The sequence below is a fragment of the Cyprinus carpio genome, chromosome A14, assembly GCF_018340385.1.
Source record: "Cyprinus carpio isolate SPL01 chromosome A14, ASM1834038v1, whole genome shotgun sequence".
Taxonomy (NCBI): Eukaryota; Metazoa; Chordata; class Actinopteri; order Cypriniformes; family Cyprinidae; genus Cyprinus; species Cyprinus carpio.
The window spans coordinates 26,526,355-26,553,804 of NC_056585.1; the positions used below are offsets into that span (position 1 = coordinate 26,526,355).

Consider the following 27,450-nt stretch of genomic DNA (forward strand, 5'->3'; position numbering starts at 1 on the left):
GTTTACAAAGAAATGTAGGAAATACAAAAGATTAGGCTACTGTAACACTGTATAACATCACTGAACTAAATTATACACATATGTAAATCACATTTCTTATTAATATACATTTATTAAAAATAACGATTAAAAATAAGAAAGATGCACATTACAAATAGGCCGTAGCCTACGTCGTTGTAAACGAGAAACAGTGATGAGTCGTGCAGCAGTAACATAACGATTACAATTTCAAGCAAAATTAACTTAGGTAATGTCGAGATCACAAGAAAATTAAGTCGTGATAACGAGAAAACAACTCGTGTCGAGATCAGGAGAAAATTAAGTCGTAATCACGAGAAAACAAGAAGGAAAAATAATAATGCATGGCCGCTTAGAACTTCCGTATTTGACAGCACAATAGGAAATGCAGTAAGCTTCTGGCACACTCTCTGAGAATGGGGTCAAATCTATTTTTAGCTTGTCTGATACAGCACATGCTGCCTAAAAGACAGTGTTATGATTACCAGGACATCCGGGTGAGACCTTGATTATTCTGTAATTGCTAAGTTTGATTACTGTTTTTACTACAACAGTATCAGTGGAGCTGCTGAGAAGGAAAGGCCTCAGGATAAATGCACTGAGGTGCATCTAAACCATTCATGCAGTTGCATTACTTGAAGCCAGTCATGCTTCAGTGTTTATTATCTGTGAATCTGGTGCTGTATCAGTTGTTTAGGTCTGAACAGGGTATCCAAACGTAGGCATTCAGCTTTAGATGCCGCCTACATGATTACTGCAGAGGCACACAACAGCACCCCCTGGCGGTAATGGTGTGTATACCACTTAAAAATACCACCAACAACTGTTTCTTTAAGACCCTGTCGGGTCGTTTGCATATCGCTTGTAGTTGCTACGTTATCACCTCCATTTATGCCTGACGTGACCATTGCTGAACTCGACCTCTTGTGATAATAGTTCAATGTAAAAAGTTTCACTTCAGTTACTGTCTGGAAAAAAGCTATTTTATTTATTTTATTTTTTATTTTTTTTAAATAAGCTAACCTAGGCAAGCTACTTTAGTTCTTAAAGTGTGGTGCCATTGTTAATAATGACAACTTAACGTACATTACTCTACGTACCTCGCTTCGAGATGCAGTCTTCTCAAACTGAATCGGAATATAGCAAACACCATAATATGAACGGGTTTACTCAAGAGGTGACTCCCTTCCTTGGCATTAAAAGTCCCGAAATAACACTATACTTTTCGAGAAAGGTGAAAACAAACCATCTTTTGAGGATTTACGCGAATATGAGGACCGCGCAGAGATCGACGGTTAATCTGAGGGCATTAAAAGGCGGCAAAGCAAAGCGCGCCAAACGCGTCGCTCGCGCAGGTGAGCGTGGAGTGCAGCCAAACAAAACCAGTGGTGTAAAGTATTTGAGTAACCTAAATGTAATTAATTAGTAGGCTACTTGAGTACACAGGCGTCAGATGTGCGCCATTAATTTGAAGTTATAGCTTAGTGTGAGTGCATATTATTTCTTATTATATAGCTAAGCTGTTTATATGCTTTAGCTATATTATTTTCTTGTGATTAAGCTCCATTTTTGTAACTGAAAGTCGGGAGACATGTGAATTATTTGTTGAATTTTAACTAATCTTAAGACTGTCAAAATGTTTTAAGTTATTATTTATGTAGAGCTGAATTTTTTTTTTTTTAAGCGTTTCTATCCAATATTAATTTAAAGTTTGTTTTATACGATTTTTTTTTTGTGTGTGTGTCTGTGTTTGTAACTTGTGTCTTGTGTCTGTTTTGAGAATCTGGAACAATATAATTATTTGTTCTATTTTAGCTAATTGTTAAGTGAGAATATTATGTTTAAGTCATTAATTGTGCATAGATAATTGTAAAAAAAATTAAAAGTATAGTATGTTTCTAACTAAACCGTAGGTGAACATGCTGAGCGTTCATAGTATTTTTTTATTAGGCTGCCTGTTGAAGATGTCATTATGTTTCATGTGAATTTATAGCTTCGTTTCTGTAACTGAAGAACTGGCGCCAATGCTTGAGCATCTTTTTAGCCTACTTTGTAGTTTTACTGAGATTCAAAGGTATTAGCAACTTTTACTCTCTACTTCACTACATTTTTGAATCGATATATGTAGCCTATATTTACTCCAGTACCTTTGTAAGGAGTCATGGAATTACATTTTGCAGGGCACCTAACTTTTTCTGCAGCAGTTTATTTCTGCTTCAATAGAAAGAATATTGCTATCTCACATCTCTGGCAAAATTAAGCACTGCATTCAAAATATCACAAACACAGCTCAAAATCAAACATTTGTCTTACGTGTGAAACACCTTTGCCATAATATTATATTTTTGGATTGGCTATATCATATACACACAGTTTTTCAAAACCTAAAGCTCTTCTTTCCTGAGCTCCTATATGTACATTTCTGTTTAAGATTGAAAGTAATTGGCAGACAGATGTTGAAAAATTAATGTTAAACACAAAAGCAAGATTGATAATACTTGATACAGTATTAAATAGTACAAAAGAAAATAAATAAATCAGTGAAAAAAGTGAAAGTCGTGACATTTGTCAAGTATGGTGACCCATACTCGAAATTGGTGCTCTGCATTTAACCCATCCAAGTGCACACACATGCACAGCAGTGAGAAGTGAACACACCGTGAACACACACCCGGAGCAGTGGGCAGCTATATCCAGCGCCCGGGGAGCAACTGGGGGTTCAGTGCCTTGCTCAAGGGCACTTCAGCCATGGGTATTGAGGGTGGAAGAGAGCGCTGTTCATTCACTCCCTCCCACTTACAACTCCTGCCAGCACCGAGACTCAAACCTGCGACCTTCTGGTTACAAGTCCAACTCTCTAACCGTTAGGCCACAGCTGCCCCAAATCAGCCATGTGTAGTTGTGTAGATGTGTATTTATAGGCCCATTCTAAAATCAAAGATCTGAGGAAATGGTGGGTTTGATACAGTTTCAGCATTTACTGCATTTAATTTTCATTATTATGACCTGTCTTATTTTCTGTGGCTGTGTCAGTCCAGATCCCGAACAAAACAAGATGCATTGCGTACAATCAAGAGAATAGTGGAGGAGAACAGGGTCATCAGAGAGCGGTTACTCACCTTGAGCAGAAGCAAATGAGGTTTGCCCAGTTAAAAGGGAGAGTTCACCCCAAAATAGAAAATTTTGTCACCATTTGTTCACCCTTATGATGTTCTACACCAGGGGTGTCCAATCCTGCTCCTGGAGGGCCAGTATCCTGCAGAGTTTAGCTTCAACCAGCTCCAACACATTTGATTGGAAGTTTCTAGTGAGTCTGAAGAGCTTGATTACTTTGGTTCAGGTGTGTTTAATTAGGGTTGAAGCTAAACTCAGCAGGGCTGCGTTTCCAAAAAGCTTTGTAAGCCTAAGTTGATCTTAGCTCCATTGGTTTCAATGGGTCTACGATGTACTTATGTTTACAATGCTTTTGGGAAACGCAGCCCAGGACAGTGGCCGTCCAGGAACAGATTTGGTCACCCCTGTTCTACACTGATATTATTTATATACAAACATACACATATATATATCTTCTGCTTTTTTATGGAACTCAAAAGGAGAATTTTTGAAGAATCTTCATATGAACTGCAGTTCATAAAAAAGAACAAAAATCCACTTTAAAATAGCCATAAACCAAAGTGACTTTAGCCATATCATTATGATGTTATTAACAGACTGAAATTTAAGTATGCAAAAGAGTTGTTGTTATAGGTAAACGTCATGATAATGCAAAATCATTCAATTAAACTGATTTTCATTTTGTAGCCTAATTCTTTTAAATTTCAATTTCAGGTGTTACCACAGTTTTCAATAGGAAAAGAATGTTGTTTATTATATGCCTCCATATATGTTATAAGAATCTAAAATCTAAAGTCTTAGGACTTAATAAATTAAAAACTTAAGGAGGAAATGAGCATGACCTACAGATGGCCACTAGATGGTGATATTTCCAAAATTAAGAGCAGCTACATAAAGTGCAGGGCTCTCACTTCCACAATCTCTATTTAGATGTATTTGCTATTTATAAAAAGAATGGTCTTCTAATGTGTTTGTTCATTAACTTCAAAGGACTTCTTTCATTTCTAAAATGGTTCCTCTTCCCACTGTTTTGTTCCCTTATCAGCTGTAGTGTTACTATGCTTGTTTTATAGTGAAGGAATTAATTTTGTAATTGCATGCCAAGTTGTTTGTAAAAAAAAAAAAAAAAAAAAAAAAAAAAAAAAAAAAAAATTCCCATGACTGCTTACATGTATTTATTTATTTAACTGATTCTAGAGGTTTAAAAAAGTAATAAAATGTATTGGAGAAAAGTTTTGTTATTCCATGTCAAGTTGTTTGTAAAAAAAATGTTTATTAAAACATTGAAATGCCATTACTGATTACATTTATCTCAGTAAATTTTACCCTAAATAAAATTGCATTACATTCCCAGTGTAGAAGGAGCTCAACATCTTGCTTATGCAGTCTGCGGGGTTTGTGGCAGAAGTCATCAAATAGAAAAAGCTAATGTTGAGAACATGACCTCAGACATTTAAATTGAGATAGTAATCATGTTGTCAAGTCAAGTCTGTATAATGAAGCAATAAACCCAAAGCTTGATTACAGACGATGCTTATAGTTTAGGCCCCTCTCCTGGGCGCCTGTGATGATTATGTGTTCATCAGCTAAATGGCAGTGGGTAGATCTCTAAGATTAAATGCAGGTTAAATGCAACTACTGTAAATGTTTGTTGTAGATTAGGATAAATTATAGAACTCGAGTTAGAAAAGGAGTAGTTGCTTGGGGATGTTTAGATCTGACAATAACCAGCTAAACATGTATTTCGCAATAGATTATATAGCACTTACAACGTGTTTGGTTCTTGAGATTAAATATCTCACAGTGAATCAGCAATAAATTGATAGGAGCATGTAAAAATTTAAATGAACTGCCACAAAATTAAAAGAAGAGAGTGGAAAGTCCAGAACAGTGAGCTGCAGTTGTGCACGACTGCGTGACATTCAGGCCTTGCACATTTGATACGGATTCCAACACTGAATTAAGCTGTAATTATTTTCACCACCAGGCTCATTTAGGTTCATGTGTTGAAACATGCTAAACAAGTGGAGCCACACCTTCTCTTTAGCACTGTTATGAGTCCTTAGCCACAAGCAGGGGTTGCTTAATGTAATTTTTATAATGATGTGCGGATAAACCGCGAAAACACAAATTATCTCTCACAGGATAAGATAGCAATATTGGACCACACCGCATCAATGTACACAATTTCCAGACACAGTATGACAGTTATAACTCTTTCATGCATAGAAGAAAAGTCTATAAAAATAGCACAATGTGAAGGAATTTTCCGTATTGATTTTCACGTATGTTTTATCTATGTTTTGAATCATGTATTTGAGGAATGTCCATAAATGGATAATATCCTGGCAGAAAATGACCAGCACCTTTTGCGTTTTTTCTTACAGTGTCTATTTTATTTTGTTCCACTTTTGTCTACTTTTGTAATAAATCAATTAATGTATTGCTTGGGCAGCAGATATGGTATCTTCTATGATCAGCCCTGTTTTATGTTCCCTTTGAATTTAGCTTCAAATGGCTCATTGAACTTCAATACAATGCAGTTTTTCATTTTGGCTGGTTGTATTTTCTTTTCTTCTGTTTACATCACCGTAAAGCTATACTTATCATTCTTTTCACTTTGTCTTTGGCTTTCAGATGTAATATATCGTGTTAAATGACACATTATGTCATAATGAGCTCCAGTAGACAGATGAAATCTCTTTACTTCTTTGTTTTTGACTCTCAACTTTGCACTGGCTTGATGTGTTTGGATGCACACAAATCAACACAAAGACAATGACAGTGACTCAGCTTTACGCTACCACACACACCTTATGATATGGGTTACTTTTGCACATCTTTTCCCTCACAGCTTATTTCCTTTTAACGACAGCATCCATAATTAATGAAATATCACCCCTTGAACAGATGGAATTAGTTCTGAGGCTAAAAAGCTCTTTATTTGAGGCTCATGGGAGGAGTTATTGTAAAAGCACAGGCGCTTTTATGTGATAAATGACGAGTAAGTAATTTAAAAGAAATCAAAAGGTAGTCCAACTACATTACCTAATGTGTGTAATCCAGATTATGTTACTAACTACAATTTTCATCATGCAATTTGTAATCCATAACAGACTAAAATATGTAAGTAAACTACCAAGAACTGGTGGACTTCACCACGCTTTGGTTTGGAAAACCCAACATGACCAAATTCCTGATTGTGAATGATATACAACTACAATTTAAGACTGAGAACAGACAATAAGGTTTCATTCAACAGACATAAACCACTGACCCTGGCTCACGGCAATCTCATTAACCAGTGCTCTACAGCTTTTAATTCACAATGTGACTGAGAGCAATTAAATTCCCTGTACCTCCTGAATTATAAAACCTGTTGTAAAGAAGTCCCTGATAGAAGCAACCACCTGATTCAGTTGCTTATGTGAAGAAAATACAACAATACCACAAATCTATAAAGAATTCCTCAAAATCTGATGCTCAGAAGCCACACAAAAAAAAATTCTCAGGGAAATTATCTTACTTTTCCCAGAAATGGTTTTGTCATCTTAACTGTCAGTGCACAGGTATAATTGCATGTTGCCGTGAGGAACTAGAACAGTATCAGGAAGAAGCCTTCAAGCACTTTACATTGTGCAAGCGCTGATGAGGGTGTAATAAGAAGCTGGATCCATATAGCCAAGAGGGACACAGACAGGCAGTCCAGCTGTGTCAGAAACATTAGGCTCACTGTGCATGTTTCATTTAGTATGTGAACTACTCACACTCAACAGCACTTCCAAGTTCAGTCACAGTATAGTGGCTTCCTTCTTGACTGGCACTGCATATTTCATCGAATGGGGTCTATTGGAAAAAAGCGATCAAACAAACACTATCTGGGTGCAATTGTGCTGAACGTCATTCTTGCTAGCCATGCATGTGAAGAGCCTCATCTGGTGTATTTTCACATAATCTGAAAAATGGGGTCAAGTTTGATATTATGCTGCATTTATGAACTGAATGTTCTCGTAGTGCAGTTCAACCCTAAAAGTGGGGCTGTCTGCTGCATCAAATACTTCGCCTCTAGGGACACGAATTGTGCATAATGGTCTGCTTGCATTTCAGTGTAGCTTAATGAAGAGAAACGAACTGTTTAAAGGCACTGAAGGGTGAAATTATTATGAGGTCCAAATTTAAATCTTTAATTTTTTATATTGACAGAATTTCAAATTTAATAATGTAATTGTAACTCCTGGCTTCTTGACGTTTTTACTTTGCCTTGTGGTGGTTTAATGAATACAAATTTGCTAACATGCAAATTATATTCCCAAGCAATTTTAATTCTGGTAGTCTGGTACAAAATGATCCTTAAATGGTTTAATAATTAGTACAACTAACAGGATTACTTTAGTGTTTATGTCTCATTTATAAAACATATTGTTTATAAAACCAAGCACTATTCATAACTTAACCTTAATAGGTATGACATTTATGTCGTTCTCTGTGATATTGGCCCAGTGTCATGACCATGTTGAATTACAAGCCAAAGCAAACAATAGAAATGATGGATAAAGTGGTTCTAGCATGGTACATTATCCTGTGAATTCTCTTAAATGATAAAGAGCTTTGTTAGTTTTCATTTTCACATTCTCAGACTGAAATAGCATGGTTTTGCTCGGTCTCTCTTTCTATATCATTTGCTCAGTAACCCTCAAAAGCAATCGGGGCCAAACAATTAAAAAAATTAAATTCACTATAAAGCATGTTTTAAATAAGAACCGGTCAGTGCAAGTACTACACATTTAAACTTGTGTGATGTTGAACATTTCTTTGGCATGCCATTTGTATAGTTTGTGTCATTCCTTTTTAGCTCATATCATGTTTGCATACAAAAGTAATTAAAACCAATCTGTGTGAGCAAGTAAAAACACAAAGCAATGCCCGTTATGTCAAATCTTATTGACTACATGTTTTTCATGATTACTTTTTTTACATAATTACGTCTTCCAGTTTAGTAAAATCACAGTCATGCAATATCTGAACAGGTTTTCCAATGCTTTCCCATTCTCTCTGTAGCAATTCTGTATCAATCACTCCTTTTGGCTCATACTGTATAACAATCTGCTTTGTCTGCAGCGCCACAGGCCACAGCAGCCAAATCCTTGTCAAGGATTATCTGTTAAAACTTCCCTCCAGTGTTGACCCTGTACATAGAGTTTGTATTGCATATTATGTGACAGTATTGGCAGAAGTGAACTTCATGACATTTTTCTTTTTCCACTAATGAACACAATACGCTGTTCTCGCGGACATATTTTCTTCAACTTAATTTTGTAGTTTAACAATTTAAACGACTTTAAAGTCGCCAAAAAGGAACACAAATTACCCTAATTTTTAACCTCAGGAGTGCACCCTAATCACTGCTATTACAGAGAGGAATATGTAAAGGTGAATGCTAAAATGATTCCCAAAGCATTTAAGTATAGAACGCAAGTGATGCGAACACGGTGATTCATAAAGCTTAATGAAGCCATAAGCTGAGGCCTTTGCCACAGAATTAAACCTGTCACGATTACAGAGTATGACTCCTCTGGAGAGCTGTAATAATGGAGCAGGAGCCCAGACTTGGTGGAGACACTTAAGTGTTAGTTTTGACAGGACTGACTTGTACTTCTGCATTCTCTAGGAATCAAATAATTACCACACTGCAATGCAGATCCTGCAGTGGGAAAAAGGGAGTTGCATGTTAAGTTGGTTTTGCATTGCATTTGTTTAGATTTCTTGGATAAATATCACCGAGAAGCCTGAATTGTGCAAAGAGCGTAACATTAAATGCACATTTCGTTTTCTCAAACAAACCCTTTCCATCAGTTAAGATTCTGTTTACTTATTTCGGTGCATTTCATGGCGTATTACTTGTGAACTAGAGTTCATAGCCTTTAAATTGACAGACTCTGGCTATATGAGTGGGCGCCGTACACCTTGAGAAGGTAGCAATTTTCCAGTATTACGGTTAAATCCTGGTAAAAAAGAACCGGATTCCAGGAGCCTAATTACAAGGTGTTAATAGCAACAACAATATAATTACTGTAATTTACACACTATCCTGAAACCTTTATTCCCTTCCAAATATATGTCACAAAATATATCATATTTTAGGGTTTGCTGTTGCTGTGTTTAGGTTTCGATAAATTGCCGTATATATTTTTCTAAATGTTTTAGGCAACTTTGAATCAGTTTGTTCTCAGTCTATAAAATTGTTTTAAAATGGTTATTGTAAACAGAAATGTGGCTATATGAAGTGAAGTGACTATATTTTAGCTTGGTTGTGCATCTTAAAATGAACAAATTACTGATGTGAAAGCAATTTGAAGAAAAACTTCAAGCCTAATTTTAGCTTATATATTTCCCCACTATAAACACCACATTATGCTCTAAATATAACCTCTTTATCCGTGAAGACTATCATTTAACGGCTCTGCAGATCTCCTGATGAGGCAATCACGCGTTCACATTACATTCATTCAGTCTCTCAGGATGTCCAAAAAGCTGTCTAAGTAGGCGGCTCTCTAGGATTTGAGACGCAGCCTCTGAGTGAACGATGATTGGTTCAAACTTTGGATAGTCTTGTAACTTTTCTCAAGTTATTGTAAAAGTTAAGCAACGGAGAGCGAGCGCGTCTGCAGGCTCTCTCTCTCTCTCTCTCTCTCTCAAGTTTCCATGTGGAATATAGCTTTAGTTAATTTTCCCCCGGAATGATTTCCGCTAATTATCAAGGCAAAACGTCTTCCGATGAAGAAGATGATGATCAGGGTTCACGGTCATCTCCGCCGGAGCGTTCAGTCCGGACGCAAAGTCTCCCGTTCAGCGTCGAAGCCCTCATGTCGAAGAAAGGACGGAGTGAATCAACTTCACGAGATCCGATTCAGATGCCCTTCATAATAAATCCGGACGATCGATCAGTGATCTGTTCAGAGTCGGTGGATTTCCCCAAACGTTGTGAATCTGTCAGAGAGGACTCTTCCTGGATCAATAAACCCAGATCATCACCACGTAAGTTACTTCTGTTCACTTAAATAATAACTTTACAATGTCTGAATGACATTATATTAAATGTAGACTTTCCCAGAACTAACTTTTCTAATACATTTTTTGCAATCAACTGGTGTCAGTGTGATTTTTAGTGAGCGATTCCAGCAGAATAACCCTAGGTCTTCATTTTAAATGGAATATATAAAGACTTCAGATGCAAGTCTGTCTGAGGTTTTTCTTTTAAATGAGCGTTTTAATCAAGCTCCTATGAAAAAAATATTTTTTTTTAAAATAAGGCATTCAATAACTGACTAATAACCTTTTCTTTGTCATTAAAGTAAAAAAATAAAAAAATAAAAATAAATCTCAGATTTAGATAACTAAATCTTAAACCAAATGACAAGCACAGCATCATCAAGATGAAAAAGAAACAAAACCAATATTTACAGGCATAACGAGAATGTCTTAAGTATTCAGACACAGAATACAGCAGCTATGACCTGGTGTGTGTACTTTATGAGTTTGTCCAATGTTAAAACAAATTAGTCGTCTCCCCGAGCTGTTTATTACTAGTTCACAAGCTAATTAATGCATTAATTTTACAGGACCGCCGAGTCCCGCGACATGCACTCTCCGAAAACACAAGACGAACCGTAAACCCCGAACCCCTTTCACCACTGCTCAGCTCTTGGCCCTGGAGCGGAAGTTTCGTCAGAAGCAATACCTGTCTATCGCAGAACGCGCCGAGTTCTCCAGCTCTCTCAGCCTGACCGAGACACAGGTGAAGATCTGGTTCCAGAACCGAAGAGCGAAGGCCAAGCGGCTGCAGGAGGCAGAGCTGGAGAGGCTCAAAATGACCAGCAAACCCATCTTACATCCCGGCCTCACTCTGCCGTTTCCACTCTGTACGCAGACCCAGACAGCAGCTCTCTTGTGCGGACAGTCTTTCCCCTTCAGCAGACATATGCTGCCCTTCGCACCTGTAGGAATATATTCCACACCGGTGGGTTACAGCGTGTGTCCTCTCTCCAAAGACGGCTTCTCTGTGGAGCCAGTGTAGAGGATCTATTCTCTATTCAAGAAAACACTTCTAGTTCATCTGCTGGACGTACTGACATTTTTATGTTTGATAGGGAGTTGTAAAATTTTATATATGCTTAGGATTAATTACATTTTTGTTTTTCAATTTCATTTTTGAATGCAGCATTACACTCTTAATAATTAACGATCAAAAATGAGGTTCACGGTAGGAGATCACTAAAGAACCTTCAAGAGCACAGTTCTTAAAATAACTATTTTTCTTAGTGTAAAGAATATACATTTTTTCCACAATATAAAGAACCTTTTATTCAATCAGTGTTTCCAACTTAGCAATTTTGTTGCTAAATTTAGCAACGTTTCACACTACCCTTGCAACTTTTTATTCCAAAAGCACCTAGCAACAAATTTAGCTATTTTTACAATTTATTTGGCAACTTTTAGCAACTTTTGATAAGTTTCTCAAATGATAAAAAGGCACATATTTTCCATCTAAATTATACAAAATGAGGAAACTAGAGATGCCTAACATTACACACATCACATGAATTAAGTTAGCTGCTATTAGCAATTGCTCAATTTAATAATAATAATTGAATAATTGTTAATTTATGATACACCATGTTAGTAGCTTGCACCTGTGATTGTTGATCAGTTAATACACTGTAAGAAAAATATCTAGACAAATGGAAAAGGTACTAGTAATTTTCCAGGACATTATCCGTTGTAACCCTGTAACGCAAAAACACAAAATAAAATGCATAATTAAAACAGCAGGTAAAAAACCTGTGAAAAATCAATACGGAAAATTCCTTTATATTAATATAGTAGATTGTGCCCTATTTTTACAGATATTTTCTTAGAGTGTAGCATAACTAACTAACTGCTAATACACTGTTTAAAACTATAAGTGTTCAGAATGTGTAGTTTTACTAGTTTACTAGCTAATAAAAAAAAAAGAATAATAAAAAATTCAATTGTAGGCCCTAATTCTTCAAAAATGTGTAAGTGTTCAATAATTCAATGTTGCATTTAAAAATACAGTTATATATATTTTAATATTATGTTACGTTATATTATTTTACGAACAAATCTAAATCAACATATATAAAATATTTGTTTTGCTGAGATTTTGTGTCATAATTTCGTAATGATGTCATCGTGCAATGACATCACAAGGTCATCTAGCAACTTTTAGCAATAAATTGACCGTCCTTTAGCAACTTTAGTTCCTTTACCAAAATTAGTTGGCAACACATGGAAAAATTCAATGGATGATAAAGGTTCTTCATAGAACAAAAGATTCCAATTAAAAATCTTCATTTTTAAGAGTGTTATCTACTTTGGAAGCCACAAAGAACAAATGAAACGTAGATTTGCAGGTTTTTTAAAGTGTCAAAATGTAATGCCGCTATTGTAATTCTTCTCTAACTTCCAGGGCATTTTAGGATTTATTTTATGACACAATATTTTGCATTAATATATTGATCTTAGTGTGATTTTGAGTCCCACTGATGAAAATGTTAATTAACTATTAATTATTTTACCACATAACCTTAGAAAAAAGTATATTTGTATGACAAATCCATATTAAAGATGTGTTTATGTGTATATGCACTTTATTTTAAGGACCAGTTCTGACCATTAACTAACAGTTAACTAGGAACTTTGCCTCAGTAAACTTATAATTAGCTGCTTATTAATAGTTAGGAAGGTAGTTGTTAAGTTTATGGGGTGAGGGATCTAAAATATGGTCATGCAGAATATTAATGTGCTTTGTAAGTACTAATAAACAGCCTACATGCTAGTAATATGCATGCTAGTTAATAGTGAGAATTGGTCCTTAAAATAAAGTGTTACCCATAATATATATATTTACACTTTGTATTTACATTTAAGAAATTGAATTCAATTTTATTTACAGAATTTTCTGATTTAGAGTTACACCAAGACCTGTAATGCAGGCTGTTGGTTTGTTCTTAATTGGAAATTTTAGAGGAAAAACTATTACGATTAAACCATTTTTGCTCAGATTTGTGAGGTGTGAGTGTTTTAGGGAAACTTTGGAGAAGGAATCCGCAGCATCGCTAATGCTTTTTAAATTGAGCTGCTGAAAAGAGGCTTTTAAGCATTCATGCTCATAATCAGTGGAAATGTCGGCTGACCTGTGCAGCTCTTTTCATGCTGGTGGTCCCAGGAAAGTTAATTAAACGGTGTCATTACATGACGCACTAAAACACCCGCGTAAGTATTTCAGTCCGTAAATCTCTCAGTGTGCTGCAATGGAGGAATGTGTCGACCTGATGCTGTTCTAAAACGATCTTAAGGAAGTCAGTGTTGCATGTGATTTATGACAGATTAATTGGCTTTGTTGCCCAGCTGACTTTCCATTAAATAATCTATAATCTTCTGCTGGTGTAATTACACAAACGTGCATGGGGTATCTAGAATAGCCCTATATAATAGCCCCCTTCAGTGAACTGAACACAACTGCTTATCTTCCACAGACACCAGCCGTGTCTTAGCATGTCCTCTGTTACACATAACACATAGATCTTCTCCGTCTGGTCTACACTTTTGAAAATACCCTTGCCTTTGTATTGTGATCTGACTTTGAGCCTTAACTGATGGTGAATGCCGAGCTCTACATCAACCAGACCCTTTATTAATTGTCCTTACCCTCCAAGTTTAACTCCACCGGTGTGAAATGGTGTATGCTAAGAGCTCAGTGATAAAGAGCAGAAAGCATTACGTGATTAGCTTCACCTTCTTTTGCTCACTTAACTGTGGCATTGTCTGGCACCGACTAAGTGTTTCTCGTTACTGAACAACCATGTTGCAATTAGCAGTCATTTCACAGTCCATTTCTGGTTCTTTGTTTTTAAAACAAGCTGCAACATTAGTTTGATAACACATCTTTCTGACTGTTTTTGATAACAGATCTTTCTTGACTTTTGGCCCGGGAGGGCAGTTTCACTCCTTCTTGTTTGAAGCTCAAAAGATCTTCATGCCAAGTTTTTCTGACTGTTCAGGCCATTGAGTGGAAAGCTTTGATCCTTGGTGACTATACGATCGGGGAGGTCGACAAAGGTGTTTTTTTATTTTTATTATTATTCATGCAAATGTAGCACTTCAGACTATTAAACACTGAGCCTGTGAAAAAGAAAAAAAAAAACATAACAGCCTCCCACTGACCCTAAAACTAAGCATTATTTATACTTGGTAACATTTTACAGTAAGGTTGTGTTAGTTAAAGTTGGTTAATGCATTAAGCAATACATTTGTTCCATTATTTATTCATCTTTGTTAACATTGATTAATTTGCTGTTATTTCATATTAGCCCGTTAAATAATATTAACAGATCCAACTTTTGATATTAATTTGCTTTAGAAGTAATGTTAACAAATGGAACCTTATTGTAAAGTTTTTATATATATTTTATTTTTTTTTCATATATTGCTTGTAGAACTTGACTTGTAAACAAAGTGATCTTTATGTTTCACAAAAGAAATAATGGTAGTAAAACAGAAATATGACTGGAAAGACGTATTATCACTAACACTGTGACCCCGGGGATATTTTGTCACACACACAAGATCTTGTGCAATGTTTTTATCTGCTCAAGGTTGCTCAGTTATGCTACAGTATAATTAAAATGTTTTAATTTATTATGAAAGGTAAAACAAATTAACATGGGAAGTCTACACTAGATACTTTTAATAATATATTCACATCTGCAGAAAAGGCATTTCCCAAATGCTCTTAAAAGAGTTGCAATTCCTTTTGTGGACTACCAACAACAACTCTGCTAATGACAGAAGTAAATAATGCGTGACTAAACACTGATAAAGCATATTAAAACAAAACAGTGGCTTCAAAACATTATTGGCTTCCTATATGCTGCTAACTGATTCAGTGAACCATGTGACAAATGATATTGTATATATGCCAAGCCAAATGCACAGGATGACATTTTTCTGATTGTTGCAAAGTGTTGGTGTTTTAACTATATGCCCACTAGGTGTAGCAATTTCTTTGAGAAAATAAAGACAAGGCAGTCTATTTATAACGCCCATGAAATAAAAAAACAATTATTATTTATTTTATTTTTTTAGTTTACAATAAAATATGTTTTAGATGCATCTATCTCTATGAAATACATTCATTTTTAAGTTTACAATAAAAAAATGAAATATGCTTTAGATATTATACCGGTAATAAAATGTACTATACCTCTATATAATATATTTTATTAGTATATTTATTTTTATTATATATAATGATTGTACCACTTGACTTAACAGTGCACAGTACATTTTAGTGAGAATTTTCACAACAGAAATAAAAAGATAAGATAAAATGAAATATAAATGGAAAGACATAGTACCACTTGGGTAGATCTTGTGCAATATTTTTACCTGCTCAAGGCTGCATCTATGAACAAATCTCCTGTGCCTGTCATTTTTATAGACACACAATTCTAACTTCCATCTTTGGAACAAATAATTTGTGTGCAGTGTTTACACAAAATATGTGAGGTGTGTCCAGGATGGAATAAACTGTGGTAATTGCTCAAAGCATTGCACAAGTGATTGACAAAGAGCACAATGGCTCTGATGGGGAGGAAAAGACGTCAGCCGATGCTGCTGTGCTGAGCTCCACACACCTGCCAACATGACCAGTGGCTCAGACATCTCTCTGCTCACCAGAGCATGCAGCAAAACCAGTCTGAGAGAAACAAACTTCAGACTTTGTGTTTTCCTCTTCACTAAGCTTTGGAGAAACATGCTTACTCAAAACAAGAGTCTGGCTGATAGAATCAGGTAGAATGATTCAGTGATGAAAAGCATGTTTTACCAAGAAACGGGCAATGCACGTGGTTCATGTGATTTTGTGTTTACATCAATGTTGCAAAAACACACAGTTCAATTCGTCCCAGTAAGATTGAATGTCACATTTAAATGGAGGAAGATATATTTGCACAATGGAAATCCATATTTCATCTATAGCAGAGAACAAAAAGAGTCATATCTGAGCACACAGTGACTCCAGTACTCCAGCGACTGAAATGAAACACTTTTTATTTTAGATGGTGTCATTATGGGAAATCCCTTTATCTCGCTTCAAAGCCCTTGAGCAGGTGTGTTTCATGAAACAATCACTTTATTCAGCCTCTTAACGGCAGGGGAATGAGGCTGTCTGAAAGCAATCCTCCAAGATCTCTCTTTCTCCAGTTATGCATGGTGCAGCCGATGCTTGGCTTTATTTGCATTTTGAGCTCATTCTGACAGAAGTGCAATCGTTAAATACTACTTACACAAACTCAGGCGGCTAAAGATGTTAATGTTATATCCTTTAGGCCAGTTATTCTTAGTCGGGTTGGGAATCAAAAATGGGTCGTAGGTGTGTTCTGATAGGATTGCAGACTGCAGGGAAAATTATGCTAATGCAAATAATAAGGGCAGTGTCTGTTTACACTCAGTGCGAATAATGATCCTGATTGGTGAAGATTGATTTCACTAACTCTGTCCATCATTGCTCTTACCTTCAGTACAAATAGCATACTACTTACTATTTATACTTTGAGTGAAACATCTGTTACTATATAGTGTAAGCAAAATGAGTTGTATTGCTATTGGTGCAAAAGTACGTACCGATATTTACACAGTATAAAGTTTGTGGTTGATATATATATATATTAATGAAATTAATACTTTTATTCAGCAAGGATGCATTAAATGAAATCAAAAGATTTCTATTGCACATAAATTCTGTTCTTTTGAACTATCTTACATCAAAGAATCGTGAAAAACTCACAGTTTTGGCCAAAAATATCAAGCAGTACAAATCTTTTCAAGACTGATAATAATCAGAAATGTTTTTGAGCAGTAAATCAGCATATTAGAATGATTTCTGAAGATCATGTGACACTGAAGACTGGAGTAATGATGCTGAAAATTCAGCTTTGCATCACAGGAATAAATTACATTTTACAATATATTGAAAACAGCTATTTTAAATTGCAATAATATTTCACAATATTACTGTTTTTACTGCATTTTTTTATCAACTTAATCTCTTTTTTAACAGTTAAGTCACCTTTATTTATAAATGCTTCAGTCATAAAAAAGTCTTCAAATATGAGACAAATTCAAATTCTGCTGTAAAGGCAGTGGTGTCATAATTCAGCTCAAGTCAGTTCAGTGTTGGTTCAGTTCAGTTCAATAACTAAAATGAATTCAAATCAGATTAATAACAGCGTCAATGCTGCAAAATTAATCAATTATGAAAGAAATTTAGTATTACTGAATATTATGTCTTTTACTTAGTGTTATTAGCTGCTACCTTATATTTATGTAAAGTTTGCAAAGTCAATAAGCCTAACTTTAACTTTTAAAGGTGCAGTAAGCTAATTTCTAATAAACGCCCCAAAAAGATCACAAATAGCTCCGCCCCCAAATTCACAAAAATGCAATGCAACACAGGCACCTCCCCCATCATGAGTGGACACGCCCCTTACTACAAGGCTACAAATGTGTTTTGGTGCTCTGTCCATTCCACTTTCAACAGCATTTCTCAGAAACCTCTTACTGGATCTTTAAGAGAGGGAAAACATCAAAGGCAGTGTTTCCAGTCAATTTCTTCTGTATTTCGACACAAATTCATCAGTTGAAACTAGCCAAATTAGGCAGAAGTTAAAAAGCGGGAAAGTCGTGACATTCTCAAATACCATAAACAAAATCATACAAAGAAAAGAAAAGCCAGACTACATTAAATCAGGTTCACCTATAACATTGTGCCTGACCACAATGTTTTTGCGAATGAAACATTCAAAGAGCCACTTTTGGAAACCATCAGCGCTGGGTAGATTATACGAACTGTAGTCTGTAGTGAATGACTACAAATTACATGATGAAAAATGTAGTCAGTAATGTAATCATGATTACTCATTTTATGTAATGTATTCCAACTACTTTTGGATTACTTTTGACATAACTTATTTATATATTTAAATTGGATTATTGTTATAAAAAAACAAATAGAAATGTATGACAATTAACAGACATCACAGAACATGCAAATGTGTTTTTAAAAAGGATTTAAAAGGGGGGACTTCAAGTAAATATTTTAGATCAAAAGTTTGGGAACCCCTTCATCACATGCAATCATGCAATCCAGAAAAAAGTAACTGTAATCTGATTATGAGCATTTCAAAATGTAATATAAACTAATTACAATCCAGATTTGATGTAATCAGTTACTACCCAATACTGGTAACCAATAAGACAACTATTGAATGTAAAATGTCAGTTTTTGTATACTTCATTTTTTTGTTAAACAGTTCTGTTACCGTGTTGGGTCATCATCACTCAATGTCCAAAGTAAAACCCGGGTCCTGAAGCAAAACCAGTTAAGAACCGCCGCCTTAGGCTGAAGTGTGTCAGATTCAAAGACAATCACACGGAGAGAGGAACATCCTCTCATCCAACTCTTTGTGGATCACAGCTCTCCCCCCATGGCTATTTCTGTCTGAGAATGTTATATCTCCGTCTCTACGACTCTCCATCACAGGATGCAGAACAACCCAGTTGTGGTCCTCTGATGCCAGTGGTGTGGACATTGTTTAGCTGAACGAGAGCTTGCACTTCAGTGACTTTGATCTCCGGGCTGGAAGTGGAGCTTTTTTTCCCCATGTGCAAGGTTGAAAGGTCTTAGCTTAGAGGTTGGGCCCATTATAAATATTTCACTGGCAATGCAAAAGTGCTAAAAAAAAAAAAAAAAATAAAAAAAATGCCAGTGACCTAAAAATACAGCAGCTTTAAATAACCTCAACTGCGATTGCATGGCGAATTTAGTTTTGTGTATACCTCAGCACTGCGAGAACAAGTCATCTATGTAAAACGACTGTTGCTGTGGTTCAACAAAACACTGGTTTTAGCGTGAGAATCAATGTATACAAAATATGTTCCCAAACACTGAGGGTTGTGCATGTTTTAAGGTTTTGACCTCTCTGTGAGGGAGTGTTTGTACAGCGAGTTGATTGTGATGATGGTGGGAATGCTGTATAGGAGATTTTGTACGCCACAGCATCTGCTTCAGTGTGTGTATTAGGACTGGAGATGTGACTTTCAATGAATACCGATTCTCTTTCACTGATGTGATAAACCAACGAATATCGAGAAAATCGTGTGAGCGTTTCTGCCTCTGCATCTCGATCATTTACATACTGTAAGAACTAGAACATAGATGTTTGCTTTGCTCTTGCATGAACTGAGCGAGGTTCATGCAGCTGTTTTCAGTTTCATATTTATTTATTTATTCTCCTCTGGAAGCCGTTGCTCTTGTTTTGAGTGAGTCATCAGTTTCTCAGTCGGACTGTAGGGTGCATGTGACATGCAAGATACGGCCTCTTTTCTCGCTTTTATCAAAGAGCAAGGGATTGGATTGTGCTTCTAAGTTTGTTGAACAAAAACTAAAAGGTTGTGGATGAAGACTAGACATTTAAAGCACTGTTTAAATCACTTAATCTGTGTTACAAGTTCAGAGACTCGATGGCTTTTAAACAGCACATTATAAGATTTAGGTTAGTGATCATTTTGGAATAAAGTTTACCAAATCTTTGGCAAGATTTTTGTTAAAAAATTTAAAATCACCTTTTTATCATGATTCTCAGTAGGGACCTGATGATAAACCACAATAAAAATCCTGACTGTTTCTTATTTTATTCATCATTGAAACCGTATTTATCACAATAATAATAATAATAATAATAATAATAATAATAATAATAATAATAATAATAATAAATGTTTCATTCCTAATTGTCAGTATGTCAGCAAGCAACAACACTTTCCAGCACATTAATCAAGGTTATTATCCTTAACAAAAACTTAATGAAAATTAAAAATGTTGCTGTGGACACTACCTGAAATAAGTAGAATTTGAAGCACTAAAATTAAAAACTAAAACTGAAATAATTATATAGTTATCTCAATAGTAATATTTAAAAAAAAAACAATCAAAAAAATCATTAAAATAAAAATGGCAAAAGCACATAACAAAAGTACCAAAAAGTAAGCTAAAATTAAAATGAAAATAGAAAATATCATATGACAAAATCAAAACATTAATACAAATTTAAAATACTATATAATTAATACTAAAAATAACTTTACATTTATAATTAAAGATGATAACACTTTATTTCACAGTGTCCTTGTTACACGCAGTTACTATACTAATAAGTTAATTATTCATGATTAAAAGTGACTAACATTAAACCAAACCCTAATCTTAACCCTAAAGTAAGTATACATGCCGTTAATTAATATTACTCAGTAATTAATTGTATAATTACACGGTATCAAGGGCACCTTAAATTAAAGCATAACTTTTTGATTTTTAGACTTGCTTAAAATAACCATTAAAAAAAGGGGGAAAACTGAGAAAGACTAAAAGCCCTTGTTGTTCTTGAACTCATTTTCTGGATTACACTGTATATGAAATATTCAGGATGTAAAAACCCTACACAGCTGCGGCTGAGTATATTTAACTCTTCCTTTTCGGAGGGGGTCGGCTGGCTCCCAGGAACCCATTTGACACAAGCTTTTTTTTAACAGGGCCATATTTAGCCTGCTATTTGCTGTTGCCTTTGTGAATCTAGAATTTCTACTTCAACATGGGCACCATTGCAATTTTATTTAAAGCTGTTTTGTTGAATGCTGAACTGTTTGTGCTTCTTCGGCAAGGCCAGACCCAGATTCTTGATCTGCCATATTTTTCAGCTTTGTTATTTGCATTAGCCTTTTGTTGTGCATGACTCATGCGGCTGTGGATTTCAGGTGCTCCCTAAGGTGAGTCGGACGCGAAGCAAGCGCCGCAGCATCGTTTGAGAGCTGGATGCCCTTGTTGGAGGTCTAATTGTTGGCAGCGAGCAGGAATTTCAGTCATGCTTAATTGCGCCCTGTGCTTTTGAATGGCATCCAAACCACTCCAGAGGTAACGTTGTCTTTAACAATCTGCCAATTATCACCATTCGCCGCTGAGGTGCTGCACTTCAGTTCCGCCTGTATGTATGTTGCCAGTTTGTGTTTTTCTGAGGGGAATGCAAAGAAAACAACTTTTCTCCCTCACTTTTATCTACCTAAGTCCTTCAGTCTCTCATCCTCTCAGCGCGAAGCGGGAGTCTTGTTTTGTTGATAGAGGGCATCTGTCCACGAATGGCAGTGATGTGATGAGATTAGTCAGATTGGACAGGCCACACTTCAAAAACAGGCCTAAAGGGCAGTGCATTAGCATTGCATCCATTCAAACATGACACAGCTTCCCCTGACTCCGTCCTTCAATGTGCAATCCTATTTTGGAAAGGCCAAACCATCAAACTCTAATCTACATTACGTTCATTATGCCTGGCTTCATTCTGCATTTCTCACACTTAACATGTTGCTTTCGCACACTGTATCAAGTACGTCATAGTTCAACAAGGGATGTTAAAATACTATTTAAGATTTCTGGTATATCACAGCAGACAATGGGGTTAAAGGAAAAGTTCACCCATAAATGAAATTTGCTGAAAATTGATTCACCCTCAGGCCATCCAAGATGTAGATGAGTTTGTTTCTTCATCAGATTTAGAGAAATGTAGCATCACATCACTTGCTCATCAATGGATGATCTGCAGTGAATGGGTGCCGTCAGAATGAGAGTCCAAACAGCTGATAAAAACATCACAATAATCCACAAGTAATCCACATCACTCCAGTCCATCGGGTAACATCTTGTGAGTTTGTAACAAATTCATCATTAAGACGGTTTTCACTCAAACCGCTGGTTAAGGCTAAAAAAATGAGTTCCCTACTCATAATAGAGCAATGAAGAAACAAACTCGGCTATATCTTTGATGGACTGAGGGTAAGTACATTTTCAGGAAAGGGTTTTTTTTTTTTTTTTTTTTTTTTTTTTTTTTTTGCGAACTATTGCTTTAAGGCACACCAGGGTGAAAGGTGCATTCATTCATTTACTTACTTACTTACTTAACCACTAGATGGCACAAAATCTCACCGCAGCACTTAAACATCCGAATTTATTTATACAGGTAAAAATTGGTTGATCCTTTGAAGCTAGTCCTTCTGAACTCTTTAGCTTGATTTTTAATGTTTTTAAAAGAATAATAGATTATTGCAGAGTGCGATTTGTGAGTGGGGGTGATTTTGAAAACCTTTTTTATCTCTCCATAGGCAGAGCTTGACCCAACTCCAAAGTAAGACTGCCATTTTTTTTAGTGATATGCTATTTACACAATAGCAGGATTTTCTGCTATGTATACTACTTATTGCAAATAGTGTCAATTATCTGCACCTCAGTATTGTAGTACATTATAAAATAGTATGCAATAATAACTTATTGAGTGTAAATTTGAATTCAAATTCAAATTAAATGGATGCCACCTTAAATAAAAAACAAAACACACCCAACACCTACCCTAACCCTATCCGATACTTTATTTTCAACTTTTTGATTATGTCCTTCATTTTCATTGAAAATAAATGCTTTTCTGATGTGATTTGAATTTGAAAAGGGAGAAAAAAGTTCACCAAAAGGCGGATTCGAACCTGGGTCAATCACGTCAAAATGAGTACGTCACACGTTTTACCATCTACACCACCAAAGCTGACAACTGTTGACTGTCTCTGCCAACAAGGTGGGCTGTTTGCACTTAGTGTAAATAGACACTCCAAATATACTTAAGCATAGGCAGGGATGCGTAGACGAGAGGGGATGATAAATAGCTAACTTTTACATTAGTTGACATGACATAGTTAGATTCAAATAGTCAATAATTATGTTTATAATGAAAAAAAATGGTAGGTATTAATCATGTCATGTAATTAAATATCATATTTATTGTTACTACTCTAGCAAATTTTCCTTATGGTGTTCCTTTAGCCCTGTTGTACCCTATATATTGAAATTATTTTGATGTTAGCAATTAAACAAACAAAAAGTAATTATATAATCTTTTAAAACCATTATTTACTTTCATGATAAAACTACTAGCAGGCACAGTAATACAGATCCAAATCAGCATGACAGCATCTATATATTCACTGGCACATGTTCAACCATTGTCAACAGCCTTGTCTTTTATTAATTGATTTAGCATAATCTCTGTAACACAACTCAAGCATGTTTGCATTTTTGGAGAGGAATTTACTCACTCTCTCACTCACTCTTAAGTTCCAGTCAGGGGCTTCTTTGGCAAAATGGGTGCACCATTTGGCCCTGACATGTGAATGGACTGCAAGGATTAGTGTGGATTAATGCAGAGTTTGCTGATGGCTGCTGAGATTTATTTTAGCGGTACAATGTGTTATTGCTCCCAACAGACTGCAACCACCCATCTTTACTTTGTAATAAGGTTGGATAATGCTGGCTGCTGTTTCCACCTTACAAATTCAATGCTCCTTGTGTAACAAGGTGAAGGTTGAGTGACAAGTTAAACGGCTGTGCAAAAACTAAAACATCACTTACTCATGCCGTGTGCTTGCATTAAGACATCAGCATGTGCAGCAGTCACCGTAGCCTTTGACATCAAACGTGCAGATATGTCATTTGGCATGAGGATCTGTTGACGCATTATCGTTGCGACCCTTTACTTATTAATCTGTCACAGCAGTTGTATGCATGCTATTAGAAATGCATTAGTTCTGGTAATACATACAGTAGCGGTTGTGATTCAGCCTATTCATTTTAAATGAGAGGGGATAGAATTAATCTAAAGGACTGATTGCACTTCCATCATTCAGATGAGAATGTGGACATAGGCAGTGTGTAGCAAATTTCTCCAATTTCTTCCACCAGTCTTTACATGTCTGTTATTGGACAGTCCCTAGTCACACAGAGAAACACAGTCATGATTCTCCCCCATTTTACCCAAAACTGACATTGTTGGGAAATTGTGGTAATAGACTGCTTATGCAAGTCTCTCTCTAAGGGGCCTCTTCCTGTCTCTCTGTCTCTCTCTCTGAGGTCATCAGTAACCAATTATTTCTAAAGGCTACTACAGTGACCACAGAAGTATTTGGACACTTAGGTTACTCTTAAAAATGTATGAATGTTGTGGCATTAGATGACAAAAGCAAGTGTAATTTTCCCCAGACAGACTTTACGTAAAAGTTAGGTTTGAAACAATAGATATACTGTTCAAATGAATTCAAAAACATATTCGGACACTTCTTGGCTGTGAACCGTTAACTTGATTCACCTGCCCTTACCAAAAAGTAGTATACTTCAAGTTTATTTTATTATGTATACTTAAGTAAAGTTCAAGTATATTTTTAAGTATACTTTATGTAGCAAGTATACAGATATCAGTGTTGTAGTAGTATACTTGTAAGTGTACTGTTTCAATACTCCTTGGGACTAAATTGGCCCACTTTCTAGTATATAAAAGTATACTTTTAAGTATACTTTAAGTATAACAGTAGCAAACTTTGAGTAAACAACTAGTTTACCTCTATGTTTGTAATTTGTACTGCAATTATACTAAAAGTGAACTTATAGGTATACTGATAGGTATACACTTTGAAGTATAGTCTCAGTAAACTACTAGTTTAGTGGTTTTATACTGCAAGTATACTCATAAGTTTTCTTTAAGTGAACTTTACATCATACTTTAAGTATACTACTATGTCCCTATTTAGGTTTTAATTCGTATATATTTTGTTATATAAATATCTGAACATACAAAACATCCAAAGAAAGAACAGCGTATCTGCTCGTAAACAAAAACATTTTATTCTAGCTTCATGCATTCTTTTTTTAAACACTTTAATGTGGGTAAGTTTTATTTAAAAAAATAAAGAAATAACATTTTGAACAAAAAGCTGAAAAAAGACTATGAATTGGATTCAGAATGATAATCAAAACGTAGATGGAGTCGATCAACACCCCAAAGCTTGACTGTAATTATTACCTCTTCATCGGTCGACATTTTATTCCATAACTTTACGATTTTGATTCTGTTTCATGTCAGATGTTACATGTGTTAGTATCTGTTGTTTCTTCTTCACTTGTGTATTTTTGGAAATTCTGTGCAGAAGATGTGTATAGCGCCCTCTACCGTATAACAATGAAAACACGGATTCTAGGAGCACAAGTATGGCTCAAATATATTTAGACTTTTTGTAAGTATAAGTCAAGTATACTTAAATGTCATTTTAAGCATATTTCTGAGAAGTACATAAAAAGTAAACTAAAAGCATACTTTTCTATTTTTTAGTTTAAAAGAAATATACTAATAGCACACTTGAATAAACTTATTTTTCGTAAGGGTGTGGTTACTCTGCTAGGACACCTGTGCAAACTAGAGGAGAAATGACTTCGTCAACTACAAACAAACCATGGCATCAGTTGATTTCAGTCAAAGCTAAAATAAGTAAGTCTAAGAAAAGGTCTAGCTTCATTCTTGTGTTATTTCCAGACACCATATATTTGATAATGTATTTCTAATGTAGTGGCATTCTTACAATTTTCAATGTGGCCTAAGTGTCCAGATGGCTGCACTTCTTAGCATTACAAACAATGTTAAGCTTAGCGTTACATTTAGCTTGCTCCGGTGTTGTAACCTAAGGTTGATTCAATAATGTTAACAGTAATGTGTGCCTGAGCACTACACTTTTTTAGACCAATGGCATCCAATCTTATTTTTATTATTACTTTTTAAGAGTCTTACTCTTTGAACGCTTTGAACAAAACCGATAAATATTTGAGTTTCTCAATACCACATACTATTATTAAATACTACTAAAAATATCTGCTCTGGAACAACTAATAGATTCATGAGACCAAAGACTGCCCGTTGGATTTACCCAAGATGAATTAAATCTCATGTTTCGCCACTACAGAGACATCAGTAGTGGTGAACATTTTTGAATAGGTGCTATTTTTATTAACAAACCACATATCTTAAGTCTAAACAACTACATTCTTGCCCAATTAACTCTACATTATAAAACTACTTTACTTTCTTTAAAGCTGCTTGAAATTATGCATTTTGTGAAAAGCACTATACAGATGAATTAGACAATATTCATTTATTTTAATAATATTTTGACTAATTAAAATTTTCCACCTGAAGCACTTTTTTTTTCCTGTGTAAAAATGTGATTCATGTGGTAATATCTCAATGCACTGATTTTAAGTGCTTTAATAATTGTTAATATTATTTTATTATTTACTATTGTTTTTGAATCTCCGAATTAACATAAATGGATGAATGTGTTTCATGTGTTAACATCTAAATTAACTGAGTTTATTCAAGTCACAATTATTATTAATAAATTAATTATTATTAAAATTCCATAATCAACCTAGGTTAAACCTTAACTTAAGGGTTAGATTAAAGAAGAAATTATGCCTTAAAGGGATAGGTTACACAAAAATGAAAATGTGATGTTTATCTGCTTACCCCCAGGGCATCCAAGATGTAGGTGACTTCTTTCTTCAGTAGAACTAAAACAGAGATTTTTAGCTCAAACTGTTGTAGTCTGTCAGTCATATAACATAAGTGGATGGGAATCACGGCTTTGAAGGTCAAAAAAACATACACAGACAAAACCAAATTAAACCCTGCGGCTCGTGACGATACATTGATGTGTAAAGACATGAAACGATCGGTCTGTGCAAGAAACTGAACAGTATTTATGTCGTTTTTTTTTTTTTTTTTACCTCTGATTCAGCGCAATGTCTTAACTGTCCTGAGGGTGACGTGTCTTCTTCTTCTTCTTTTTGCTTTATGGCGGATCTTAGACTTATAAGTGCATTACCGCCACCTATCTCTCAAATGGACCACTGACACTCCTAAATGAGATTGTAGATAGAGTGTCAATGGTCCATTTGAGAGATAGGTGGCGGTAATGCATTTATAAGTCTATGATCTGCCATAAAGCAAGAAGAAGACACGTCACATGCAGGTAGTTGAGAACGAGCTTAGGACAGTTTGGACATTGCGGTGAATCAGAGGTAAAAAACAATATAAATACTGTTCAGTTTCTTGCACAGACCGATCATTTCATGTCTTTACACATCAATGTATCGTCACGAGCCACAGGGTTTAATTTAGATTTGTCTGTGCATGTATTTTTTTTTAGTTTTATTGTATGTTTTAACCGTGATTCCCATCCACTTCCATTATATGACTGACAGACTGCAACAGTTTGAGTTAAAAATCTTGGTTTGTGTTCTACTGAAGAAACAAAGTCACC

General features: G+C 35.3%; 2 protein-coding genes across 2 annotated transcripts; both read left to right on the top strand.

Annotated features, from left to right (window-relative positions):
• The first annotated feature begins 957 nt into the window (after nt 1-957).
• Nucleotides 958-3,156, top strand: si:ch211-277c7.7 (uncharacterized protein LOC100538111 homolog). The gene is made up of 2 exons (XM_042770557.1): nt 958-1,432; nt 3,052-3,156. The coding sequence occupies exons 1-2, from the start codon at nt 1,130-1,132 to the stop codon at nt 3,154-3,156; spliced, it is 408 nt and encodes a 135-aa protein (XP_042626491.1). The 5' UTR covers nt 958-1,129.
• A 6,527-nt stretch (nt 3,157-9,683) lies between these two features.
• Nucleotides 9,684-13,217, top strand: msx2a (muscle segment homeobox 2a). Its single transcript, XM_019066624.2, has 2 exons — nt 9,684-10,167; nt 10,752-13,217. The coding sequence occupies exons 1-2, from the start codon at nt 9,870-9,872 to the stop codon at nt 11,204-11,206; spliced, it is 753 nt and encodes a 250-aa protein (XP_018922169.1). The 5' UTR covers nt 9,684-9,869; the 3' UTR covers nt 11,207-13,217.
• The last annotated feature ends 14,233 nt before the right edge of the window (nt 13,218-27,450 follow it).